General features: G+C 41.5%; 1 protein-coding gene across 5 annotated transcripts in view; it reads right to left on the bottom strand.

Moving 5' to 3' along the window:
• phf14 (PHD finger protein 14) overlaps positions 1 to 13,216 on the bottom strand; it is a 223,041-nt gene that overhangs the window by 126,985 nt on the left and 82,840 nt on the right. For all 5 annotated transcript variants that reach the window (XM_078238242.1, XM_078238253.1, XM_078238282.1 and 2 more), the window contains exons 8-10: positions 5,366 to 5,512; positions 2,637 to 2,907; positions 2,225 to 2,331 (exon numbers count right to left, since the gene is read on the bottom strand). In XM_078238242.1, coding sequence (XP_078094368.1) covers positions 2,225 to 2,331; positions 2,637 to 2,907; positions 5,366 to 5,512 — 525 coding nt within the window. The remainder of the gene's footprint in view (positions 1 to 2,224; positions 2,332 to 2,636; positions 2,908 to 5,365; positions 5,513 to 13,216) is intronic.

Raw genomic sequence — 13,216 nt, 5'->3', positions numbered from 1 at the left:
ATTGTTGAATGCCATATGGAGCTATTGAAAACCAATATTGCATTGCCTATACTTGTGTGGATGTCGATGTGTATATTGCTCTCTATGGAAATATTGCTTCCTAGGTAGTGGTAGTGGGCAACATCCTGATGGGAGGATCTTGTTGCCATCATTGTCTTGGTCTTCTCACAAGATGCATAGACCAACCTTGGCACTGTTACACTCAAGACTGACGCTCATGTCTTGGAGTGGGCATAATTCTTCGGCCAGCAAGGCAATGCTGTCTGCAAAATCCAGATTTGTCAACCTGTGGTTTGACATGGGAGATCAAAGTCTTCACCCACCATCGCCTTGTAAATGATGAAAGCAGTGATCAAGAGGGAAAGCAATGGGGAGAGCATGCAGTCTTGCTGTACTCCTGTTATGATGCTCAAGGAATCCGTAGTGCCAATGCAGGTCTTGAGTTAGAGTGGTGATACAAGACTTCAAAGTCTTTTTTTCTGCAAATTTGATACTGTAAGTTGTAGAACTAGACTTACTTTGGAGAGCAGAGGTCAGGAATTTCACTACTGACAAACCTTGGAGCTTATGTGCATGTACATACTGGGAGTCAGCTGCACACGCACAGTTCTACATTTTCACTTTGTGAGCCCAGTGCGCCTATGCAAGAGGGAAACAGTACAAAAACCTGGGTGAGGTGATCAGGAGCAGAACACCAAAAGTAATATGCCAGAAAGGGGGAAGGGAGAAGGCCCAAAATGGAAAAGAGGTCAGGGTAGGACCCAAAATACGAGTCTCAGAGAGAGAAAGGATGCGGGCAGAAAAACATCCCAGCTCCATTAAAAATGCAGAGAAAAATGGCTCCAAATAAAAAATGGGCTGAGGATAGCAGACTATCAGTGAAAAGGACTCAAAAGGAGCTTGGGTAATCAAAGACTGTTCAGACTGCCCTGAAGAACCAAGAAGGCAGCCAAAGGTTGGTGACTTTGTGCTGCGGGCCGTTGGGGTGAAGGTGCCTTGTGGGAGAAGTAGTGTTCTGCTCACCGCGACCAAAGATCTGAAGTTGTGCTTACTTGGGTTTCCAGGGGAATAGGTTCATGGCAGAGGAGATCGAAACCCTGCGAATTGGGCCATCTTGTGCTGTCCAATTTGGAACAACTTTTGGAGAGAATTCCAATTTGAAGGTGAAGACTGGAATCTCTCATGAGAGAAAGACAAAGTTTCCGTGAAAGTGATTCACTCTGTCTTGGTTGAATCTGCCACCTGTCGCGTAGTTGCTGTGTTCGACCACAGTTGCTTTCTTAATTCACATGTACCTCATACCCACCCTGAATGTTAAAGTACAAGATAGACATTTTAAATTGTTTCATCTTTCTGGCCGTGTCTACTAAAGTTTATTTTTGTTTGTTCAAAACCTCTGGATACTTGTGGCTTTCTTCATTGAGGGAGTGTATTGAATCTCAAACTGTGTCTACTTTAAACAGATTGTTATTGATCCCCAACGGGATCTCACCAACTTGGGGATCTGACCAAGGATCATAACATAAATTGGGGGCTCCTGCAGGGTCTCGAATCCACTGCAAAAATAAGTGGCTGCCACTTGCTGAGGTTAAATTGATAAAGATTTCCACAATGAATTTTAATGTACTGAATGAAAAGCAGAATGGCGTATTGAACTGCTATGACTTTTCTGGAGAGTGATGTGTAGCGATTAATCGAGGCTAGGTCAATTACGTAAGCAGAAATGTTAAGAGTTAAAAACAGGGCTAAGAAAAATTGAGGTAATAGCACATCTTTGATTGGAAGAAGGAAAACTTAATCCAGGTAGCCATTCAGTTGAGTTAGCTAGAATTCAGATACAAAGTAAGCAGCTTGAGATGGAAAAAGAAATGAAAAGCTTAACTTTTTCTCCAGCGAGATATCAGCAAGGGATGAAAGTGAAAAAGAGCAAAAGAGATGGAAATGCAGAAGTGTGAGCTTGAGTTTCAAAGAGAGAAAGAAATCAGACATCAAGAACTGGCTGGAGAACAGCTTAGGTTACAGGATGAGTAAGCAAGCCGCATTCGAAGCTTTGATATGATAGAGTCTTCGCCCATTGGCAAAGTTCACTGAGATGGAATTAAGAGGTATTTTATCTCATTGGAAAGGGTGGCTACAAAACTGAAGTGACGAATGGACACACGGACACTCATTTTACAAAGTGTTTTGGTCAGCAAGCATGATGAACACTTGAACTTAACTGTACCTTATTGTACTCTACATGAAGTGATTCCTGCTCATTTTGAAGTGTATCTTTTAAGTTCTTTTGTTCACAAATGTTTTCCTGTATCTGCATCATGCGCATGTTCCTCTCTGTAAAAAGAATAGATGGAATTAAGAGACTGGGAAACTAATACAATGACAGCCAAATAAATTAGTTAACATGTAAAATATCAGAATGTCGCCAATAGCTTAATTTTCTTTAGATAGTGGGCCAATATACATATGTACCTTTAGTAAATAACTACAAAATTAAGACTGATCAATTTAGCTCCAGTTTTATTCAAGGGAGAAGTGTTCCACACAATATTAAAAAAGTAGTGTGGGATTTTATCCCAGGATTTAGTAAAGAATTTATTTCGAGAATGATTTTTAATCCGTTTTTGCTGTTTCCATACCAAGATAATAATTCACAAAGTCAGCAGTCAACGCTGGCTGCTTGTGCTTTCTCCTGCCATCTACACTGGAGTTGGTATCTAGCGTGTCTACAGGGAAAATGTCGGTGCTAATTCCCATCAGTTCAGCTTTCCGCATAAGCTTGCGTATCACTGAGGCACTACTGGTGAGTGGTCGTGGCAGCTTCTCTCTGGGGACCCATGCATTGGGTTTGGTGCTACGAGCTAACTCCACTTTAGCCCGGTATTGCTGCAATCTTGTCGTAATGCGAGCCTAAACAAAGAAAATTTTAAATATCATCAACAATACTAAATTGAACACTGAAGCATGTTTTACATTCAAATTTGAAAAATATTTTTGAGAACATAACAGACATTAGTTAGCATTTAATTTATGGTTACACTTCTAAATTAAAACACATTTTAGTCCTCAACATTCATCAATTAGTTTAGCAAAATTATCCATCATACAGTACAACAAAAGCTTGAATTTGCCTATTTTCATATGCTCCCTAATCTGAATTACATACAGGGTTTAAGGAATTTAATCTCCACTGGTCGTCCTTTTTGGTGTGCACGGATTAACTGGTAGTCGCTCTGTTTTCTGTCTCTGCATTGTTTTTAGCCTCCTGTCCATCCCTCCCATCTTATTTTAAAATATTAATTCTCTACTGTTCAGCCAAGCACCACAGTCTCACCCAGATATCTAGACCGATTTTTTTCCTTGGTCCTTGCACCAAATAACCTCCCATCTCAGGTTTTTCAACCTTCATTTCAGCTCATCATGTTTTCACATCCTAGTTCACTGCCATGCTATCCTCACTTAGCTTCCCTTTAATATAGAACACCCCAACCCATGCTCACGGTTCATTTAAACCTGCCATCTTTTGTGGCCTTGGTACTAACATTGTGTCAATCAGCGGTCACTTGCTATCTACATTTCAAATCTCTCTCTCAGCCTTACATCTTTCTGAGAGCATCCCTAGAAAAAGCATTCTGCTACTTCTCCTTTCCTTCTCTATGAATGGTATGCTTTGTTTTATAGTGCACAAGAAACAATACTTTTCACTGTATACCAATACACGTGACAATAATAAATCAAATCAAAATCAATTCACTTACAACTGCACTTTCATAACCCTTGCTGTCTACCATTCGCCCTGCCATTTACCACAAAACTACCTGCTCAACCACAACTTCATCTTCATCTGGGATACCCCAAGACCCATTAATATCATTACGCTATCTCACCCTGGTAAACCTCCCATTAACTTCCACACCTCTGTCCCTTGAGCTCAAGTAGTGCAAACTTGAACGTATATAGAAGATTACCGGTTTAGCCATTCATCGCCAGATGTGGCTTGACCACAGAAACCAGATCATGTCCCATCTGTTAACTGCTCACTATTCTGGATCATCCTTGAATGCAAAGACAAGCCTTGGTTTCTTTTTCCTACTGCAAATAGTTTACTTAAAACGCTCACCCCTGCCTCTTCCATCCTCACCAGATAAACTACGAAGAACTCATGGACTTCTTTTCGGTAAGACTGAAACCATCATTCAGATACCTCTGTCATTTCCCTCCTTCCCAATATCACAGCAGGCCAAACATTCTCCAAAGTCCTGCTACCACCTTAGCCCTGAACTTGCTTCTCTAGTTTCAGTACTATCCATACATTCATGCCCTCTCCAAGTTCAACAATGTGTAAGAGAATTCTTGGGGAAAGTAAAAAGTAGAACCGAGTTCATAGCATAAGTAATTATGGACTATAGTATTAAGTTAATCCTGTTTAATTTACTTAATTCTTACATACAATAAAATTTATTTTTGTTTATAAATTGTGAAATCTTCTGGCATAGTGCTGTCAACTAATTACAGGGTGTTTGGATTTATCTTAGACCATAAGACATAGGAGCAGAATTAGGCCACTCGGCCCATCGAGTCTGCTCCGCCATTTAATCATGGCTGATATTTTTCTCATCCCCATTCTCCTGCCTTTTCCCCATAACCCCTGATCCCCTTATTAATCAAGAACCTATCCCCGTCTTAACGACACTCAATGACCTTCCTCCACAGCCTTCTGCGCAAAGAGTTCCACAGATTCACCACTCTCTAGCTGAAGAAATTCCTCCTCATCTCTGTTTTAAAGGATCGTCCCTTTAGTCTCAGGTTGTGCCCTCTGGTTCTAGTTTTTTCTCCTAGTGGAAACATCCTCTCCACGTCCACTCTATTCAGGCCTCTCAGTATCCTGTAAGTTTCAATAAGATCCCCCCTCATCTTTCTAAACTCCAACAGACCCAGAGTCCTCGACCGTTCCTCATACGACAAGCTCTTCATTCCAGGGATCATTCTTGTGAACCTCCTCTGGACCCTTTCTTAACATCTTCAAATGTTACAGTCCCTAACAGGATCGTAACAATAGGTATATTTTAGATTTTGGTGCAAACAGCTACAAGGCATAGAACTCTAAAGAAAAGCTACAATAACATTGGTTGCAAGATTAACCATTACCTTTAATACTGGGTACAAATATACATTGCAATATTTCACCTTTATAATTATAAACAATAGGCTTCTGGCATGCTGCAAATAAAAATGCCACAGTTTGATTAAAGTTGATGAAATTTATTGACCATATGCGATTGCATTGCTAGTTCATTTAACTTGAAAAAACATTTATCTTTAATACTAAATATTGCTAAGTAGTGTGGTGCAATCCTGGCACCCATACCTGTGCTTCTGGCGTAACATGCTTGTCTCGCTCTTGCAAAGTCATTTTGCAGTAAGACTGTAAAGCTAAATAGTTCTTTCGTTTCCATTTTCTATCAAACTTGTCGGCATGTTGTTTGCAATATGCAAAAAATGGATCAGCTATATCCTGTTTCAAAAGACCAAAAACAGAGACACTTCAATTTTCCATATATAAGGAAGTTATTTAAAATCATATCAAGAGCTTTTTCAATTGAAAAGGATTATGATGGCATCTGTCCTGATTGCCAATCCTTTTCAAAGATAGTCAACAATTACAGCACACAATGTTTCAGACCTCTAAACAGAGCAGCTGGTTGCAATCTAACACAACAGATGCTTTTACACACCATAAGCACATATTAACATTTCAAAACTTGAATATGTATTGAAATTATAAAATTTTTTCCACTGCTTTTTTTTCATGTATTAATTTGAAGCACGCTGCACTTAAAATCTGACTATAAACTCTTGAAGTTGCACTTCCTCTTGACACAACGTGAATATTTTTTTCCTTTACAAATAATATCTTGAATTAAGCTTTGATGTTCAAATTTATGAAAATTATCAGCCTTTTTGCATTAAATATGGCAACTACTTTTTCTATCACGCCAAAAAGCATTTGTGAAAGCACTGCATAGTAAACTCATGACAAAAGTCACAGTATGGGAAGTGAGGTGACAAGCAGCAGAATGAATAACAAGGTAGCTTCAAAACAAATTAGAGAAGATTAAAGAAAGTTACTCAGACTGGCAGAAAATACGAGTATTCCAATTTATATAAATGATCTGGACTTGGAATCTGAAGTATGGGCTGTTTGGCTAAGATCAAGTGCCGGATCAAGCCCATGATGGGGTGCCTTATCTTGCCAGCTTTGATCTTGTGTCTGTTGTGGGGACCATGAATTGGATTCAATTTGAATTTGGTTTTTGAAGCAAGTAAGGAGATGGATTTGGGCTTTACCAGTCCACACTGAGCGTTGGTTTTGTAACTAAGAATGGAGTATAATTTTTCAAAAAGAAATAAGGGTCTAAATTGGGTAGAAGAGCAAAAACATCTAGGGGCACAGATTCACAAATAATTAAAGTAGCAAATCAGGTTAACAAAGCTACAATAAATGCTAAAGAACACGGTCTAGAGAATATAACTCATTAAATTGATTGATGCATAATTAAAAAGCAGAGAAGTTATGCTCAACTGATAGAAATTTTAACAAAATTATGTTGCATTCAAAAACAAAATTCAGCAAGAAAGATTCATTTTAGTTTACTAAAATGGTTAAGGATAGTATTAGATTAAAAGAGGCATGTAGTGTTGTAAAGAATATAGCAAATCTGAGGATTGGGAGTTTTAGAAACCAAAGAGCCACTGAGAAGTTGATAAAAGGGAAAACAAAGAACAAGAGAATAAATTAGCCAGCGATATAAAAGCTGATGGTAAGAGTGTCTGTAAGTACATAAAAAGAGAGCATCTAAAGTAAATATTGGTTTCTTAGAAGCAGAGACAGGAGAAATTACCATGAGGAAATTGCAGAGACAGTGAACAAATATTTTGTGTCCACCTTCACGTTTTCATAGTAGAAGAAATTTAGGAGGCATTGTGGCTCAGTGATTGCGCTCCTACTGCTGGAAAAGAAGCTTTGGGTTCAAATCCAATGATGTGGAGGTGCCGGCGTTGGATTGGGGTAAACACAGTAAGAAGTCTCACAACACCAGGTTAAAGTCCAACAGGTTTATTTGGTAGCAAATGCCACTAGCTTTTGGAGCGTGCTGTTCCTTCGTCAGGTGGAGTGGGAGATGTGCTCACAAACAGGGCATACAGAGACACAAACTCAATTTACAGAATAACGATTGGAATGCTAATCAAGCTAATCAATGCTAATACAGCTAATCAAGTCTTAAAAGGTACAGACAATGTGAGTGGAGAGAGGATTAAGCACAGGTTAAAGAGATGTGTATTGTCTCCAGATAGGACAGCTAGTGAGATTTTACAAGTCCAGGCAAGTTGTGGGGGTTACAGATAGTGTGACATGAACCCAAGATCCCGGTTGAGGCCGTCCTCATGTGTGCGGAACTTGGCCATCAGTTTCTGCTCAGTGACCCTGCGGTGTTGTGAAGGCCGCCTTGAAGAATGCTTATCCGAAGATCAGAGGCTGAATGCCCGTGACCGCTGAAGTGCTCCCCAACAGGAAGAGAACACTCTTGCCTGGTGATTGTAGAGCGGTGTTCATTCATCCGTTGTCGTAGCATCTGCATGGTTTCCCCAATGTACCATGCCTCGGGACATCCTTTCCTGCAGCGCATCAGGTAGACAATGTTGGCCGAGTTGCAAGAGTATGTACCGTGTACCTGGTGGATGGTGTTCTCATGTGAGATGATGGCATCCGTGTCGATGATCCGACACGTCTTGCAGCGGTTGCTGTGGCAGGGTTGTGTGGTGTCGTGGTCACTGTTCTCCTGAAGGCTGGGTAGTTTGCTGCGGACAATGGTCTGTTTGAGGTTGTGTGGCTGTTTGAAGGCAAGAAGTGGGGGTGTGGGGATGGCCTTGGCGAGATGTTCATCTTCATCAATGACATGTTGAAGGCTCCGGAGGAGATGCCACAGCAACCTCTGTCTGTACCTTTAAGACTTGATTAGCTGTATTAGCTGGATTAGCATTCCAATCATTATTCTGTAAATTGAGTTTGTGTCTCTGTATGCCCTGTTTGTGAGCACATCTCCCACTCCACCTGACGAAGGAGCAGCACGCTCCGAAAGCTAGTGGCATTTGCTACCAAATAAACCTGTTGGACTTTCGCATGGTGTTGTTATAGACTTCTTACTGTGTTCAAGTCCAATGCCAGGACTTGTTGGCCATGGAAATAGCGCTCATAACAGGCTAATAATCAGCTCAGGAATTGTTCCACCACTTCCCCCCACTATTCCCCAAAAGGGTAAAAAGTAGTGTGGGCCTGAAGATATGCTTAAAAAAAAACGTAGAAAACACAAGTTACATACCACAAAAAAAAAATACAGCTGCAAAGATAATGAATGCGGTTATGATTTTCCAAAATTCCCTTGATTCTAAAATGGTCCCAGCAGATTGGAAGACAACAGGCATAACATCTCTATTCAAGAAAGGATGGACAGAGGAAAAACAAAATCTACAAGCTTATCAATTGTCAGGAAAGTGCCAAAATCAATTAAGAAAATCTTAAGAATGCACTTGGAAAATCAGAATAGGATCAGGCGAAGATGACATCGTTTCACGAAAGGAAAACCGCATTCAACAAATTTATTAGGGCATTTTAAGGATGTAACTGATCAGGTAGATAAACATGGAACAAATAGATATAGTACAACTGGACTTCCAAAAGGTATTCAGTAAGGTGCCACACAAAAGGTTAATATATAAGAAATGGGTCCATGGAATTTGGGTAATAATATAAGCATGGCTGGAGGATTGGTTAAAGGATGGGAAGCAAAGTTTGGGAAAAAGGGGAGAACCTTGATATTCTCCTCCCCAAACTATACCCTGCCCTAATCACAGACTTTGATTGAAACCCATCATTTGCAACCTATTTGACCCTGAACTGATCCCAAATACTCTCAAAGACAACTAACTCCCAGCTGTCCAATCATTCATTCTGCTCTTGCCTCAGCTTATCTACTGCTGAATCTCTCATCTATTCTTTTGTCATCTAAAGACTCAACTATCCCAATTCTCTTCTGATTAGTCTCCCATCCTCCATAAAGTTGACCTCACCCAGGACTCGGCTGTTCATAGTCTATTCCACACCAAATGCCACTCACCGTTACCCTTGTGTTAACTGATCTATATTGACTTTGTCTCCCCAACATTTCAAATTTAAAATCCTTATCCTCTTTCAAATCTTTTCATTATCTCACTCATTTCTATCTCCATAACTTCCTCTATCTCTTTCTCCTTATAACCTACCAAATTGGTGATGCTTTTCATCACCCCTTTTAATCTTTCCCCCCTTAATCAACATCAATTTCTATGTTGCATTTTTCAATGTTTCTCTCTAAGAGGTGCTTACACTACAAGAGGGACAATGCTTCACTATAAGGGGTGACTAGTGGTCGTGAAAAGTGTGATATAACTGCAAGTCACTACATAAATGTAAGTTGTGGTGATGCTTAGCTTTCCTTATTAAATCCCACATTGCTTGGTTAGTCTCTCTGCTTTCTTTTAGTTCATAGTATTCTACGGCAAGCATTTACAGTTCTAAAATATTTACAGCCATTATTTCATAACTTGGATTTCAGTAAACTGGCAAAATGCACCCAACACTTTGTGAAGCCAAGGTGAAATGGCAACATAATAAAAGCAAAATACGGCAGATTCTGGAAATCTGAAATAATAGAAAATGTGAAGAAACTCAGCAGGTCTGGCAACATCTGGGGAAAGAGAAACAGAGTTAATGTTTTGAGTCTTTATGACTCTCTTCAGAACTTAAGAGGAATAGAACTGGTGGGTAGAAATGCAATGGATGATATAGATGGAGGGGGGGTGTTGGAGCCAAGGACAGACTGACAAAAATGCCATGGACACAAGACAAAGAGTGTGTTAATGGCAGCATGAAGGACTAGCAGAATGTGTCAATAGAAGAACAAAGGCCAGTGTTCAGTGAAAGCAAAACAAGACAGATGGCCATTTGTTTTTTTTTGCAGGGGGGGGGTTTAAAAACTGCAACAACCTGATTAACTTGAGCCCAAATGCAAAATCACCATGATTCACTGTAATCAACTAGCTTAATCAATTTGTCACTGGAACACAGTCAATGACACCTCAAAGTGCTAGGATGGTGTTACATAAAAGTAAGGGGACAAAAATATCCTTCAGGGTAAGCTGGAGATGTTTAGTCAGCAGTATTTATCTTCTGTTCTGCCCACTTATAGTAATTAATTTAAATTGACCTCGAGGGAATATACAGTTTTTAAAAAAATGTTCTTCCATGCATAAGTCAGAAAATAAGGTATCCTTCAAAGTTTTCTTGTAAATGTTCTAAGGTTGACTCACTATAGGTCAATCGATGTGCCCTGGGTTCATAGAATTCATAAAGTGCAAAAAGAGGTGATCAGGCCCATCAAGTCCAAAGATGTGCGAGCTAGGTTGATTGGTCATTCTAAATTGCCCCTTAGTGTCCTGGGATGCATAGATTAGAGGGATTAGTGGGTAAATATGGAGGGATATGGGGATAGGACCTGGGTGGGATTGTGGTTGGTGCAGACTCAATGGGCCGAATGGCCTCTTTCTGCACTGTAGGATTCTATGATTCTAAGTCTGTCAAAGAGCATCTTCACCCACAGCCTCCCATCTGCCCTATCCCCATAACTCCATTTACATCGCAAAGAAGAGCACTCTGGGGGAGGACGACCTCACTGAGCCTGGAGGTCTGGAGTGCTTATACTTCAATGCAAGGAGCGTAGCAGGTAAGACAGACGAACTTGGGGCCTTAATGCGCACGAGGAATTTGGATGTGGTTGCGGTGACAGACTTGGTTGAAAGAGGGACAGGACGGGCAGCTGAATATTCCAGGGTACAAGTGTTTTAGGCGAGACAGAGGAGGGGCCAAAAGAGGTGGGGGAGTAGCGGTATTAGTTGGAGAGCATATTACAGCGGTGCAGAGGGAGGACAATTCAGAGGGGTCGTGTAACGAGTCACTCTGGGTGGAGCTTAGAAACAGGAAAGGCGCAGTCACTATGTTGGGGGTGTACTACAGGCCCCCCAACAGCCCAAGGGAAGTGGAAGAATGGATATGTCAGGAGATACTGGATAGGTGCAGGAAAAATAGGGTTGTTGTAGTGGGAGACTTCAATTTCCCTGGTATAGACTGGAAATCGCTGAGGGCAGGGACTCTGGATGGGGAGGAATTTGTAAAATGTGTACAGGAGGGTTCGTTGGAACAATATGTAGACAGCCCGACTAGAGAGGGGGCTATACTGGACCTGGTACTGGGGAATGAGCCCGGTCAGGTCTTCAAAGTTTTGGTAGGGGAACATGTGGCAAATAGTGACCACAATTCTGTTAGCTTTAGGATAGTGATGGAAAAGGATGAGTGGTGTCCCAAGGGTAAGGTGTTGGATTGGGGGAAGGCTAACTTTATTGGGATCAGGCAGAAATTGGCAGCTCTTGATTGGGAGAGGCTGTTTGAGGGTAAATCCACATCTGGTATGTGGCAGTCTTTTAAGGAACGGTTGTTAGGGCTACAGGACAAGCATGTGCCTGTAAAAAAGAAGGATAGGAAGGGTAGGATTAGAGAACCGTGGATAACCAGGGAAATTGAGGGACTGGTCAAAAAGAAAAGAGAGGTGTATGTTAGGTCCAAGCAGCTAAAAACGGAGGGAGCTCTGGAGGAGTACAAAGAAAGTAGGAAAGTACTCAAACGGGGAATTAGAAGAGCAAAAAGGGGTCACGAAATGTTCTTGGCAGACAGGATTAAGGAGAATCCCAAGGCATTTTATTCATACGTTAGGAACAAAAGAGTTGTTAGGGAAAAAATCGGACCTCTCGGGGACAAAAGTGGGGACTTATGCTTGGAGCCCATAGAAGTAGGGGAGATCCTAAATGAATACTTTGCGTCGGTATTCACAAAGGAGAGGTGGTGTTGACTGGGAGTGTCTCTGAGGGGAGTGTTGAACCGTTGGAGAAAATCTCCATTACAAAGGAGGAAGTGTTAGGTTTGTTAGAGAATATAAAGACTGACAAATCCCCAGGGCCTGATGGAATCTATCCAAGGCTGCTCAGGGAGACGAGAGGTGAAATCGTTGGGCCTCTGACGCAAATCTTTGTCTCGTCACTGGACGCAGGTGAGGTCCCAGAGGATTGGAGGATAGCCAATGTGGTCCCGTTATTTAAGAAGGGTAGGAAGGATAACCCGGGTAATTATAGGCCGGTGAGCTTGACGTCCGTGGTGGGGAAGTTGTTGGAGAAGATTCTTAGAGATAGGATGTATGCGCATTTAGAAAGGAATAAACTCATTAACGATAGTCAGCATGGTTTTGTGAGAGGGAGGTCATGCCTCACTAACCTGGTGGTGTTTTTTGAAGAAGTGACCAAAATGGTTGACGAAGGAAGGGCCGTGGATGTTGTCTATATGGACTTTAGTAAAGCGTTTGACAAAGTCCCTCATGGTAGGCTAGTGAAAAAGGTTGGATCTCATGGGATAAAGGGGGAAGTGGCTAGATGGGTGGAGAACTGGCTTGGTCATAGAAGACAGAGGGTGGTAGTGGAAGGGTCTTTTTCCGGCTGGAGGCCTGTGACTAGTGGTGTACCGCAGGGCTCTGTATTGGGACCTCTGCTTTTTGTGATTTATATAAATGATCTGGAAGAAGGAGTAACTGGGGTGATCAGTAAGTTTGCGGACGATACAAAACTGGCAGGACTTGCAGATAGTGAGGAACATTGTCAGAGGCTAAAGAAGGATATAGATAGGCTGGAAATTTGGGCAAGGAAATGGCAGATGGAGTTCAATCCTGATAAATGCGAAGTGATGCATTTTAGTGGGAATAATGTAGGGAGGAGCTACACGATAAATGGAAGAACCATAAAGGGTGTAGAGATGCAGAGGGACCTGGGTGTGCAAGTCCACAGATCTTTGAAGGTGACGTCACAGGTGGAGAAGGTGGTGAAGAAGGCATATGGCATGCTTGCCTTTATAGGACGGGGCATAGAGTATAAAAGTTGGGGTCTGATGTTGCAGATGTATAGAACATTGGTTCGGCCGCATTTGGAATACTGCGTCCAGTTCTGGTCGCCACACTACCAGAAGGACGTGGAGGCTTTGGAGAGAGTACAGAGGAGGTTTACCAGGATGTTGCCTGGTATGGAG

Source organism: Mustelus asterias, chromosome 2 (genome assembly GCF_964213995.1).
Source record: "Mustelus asterias chromosome 2, sMusAst1.hap1.1, whole genome shotgun sequence".
NCBI lineage: Eukaryota > Metazoa > Chordata > Chondrichthyes > Carcharhiniformes > Triakidae > Mustelus > Mustelus asterias.
Note: the sequence above shows the minus strand (reverse complement) of the source record. Positions and strands in the feature narration are given on the sequence as shown.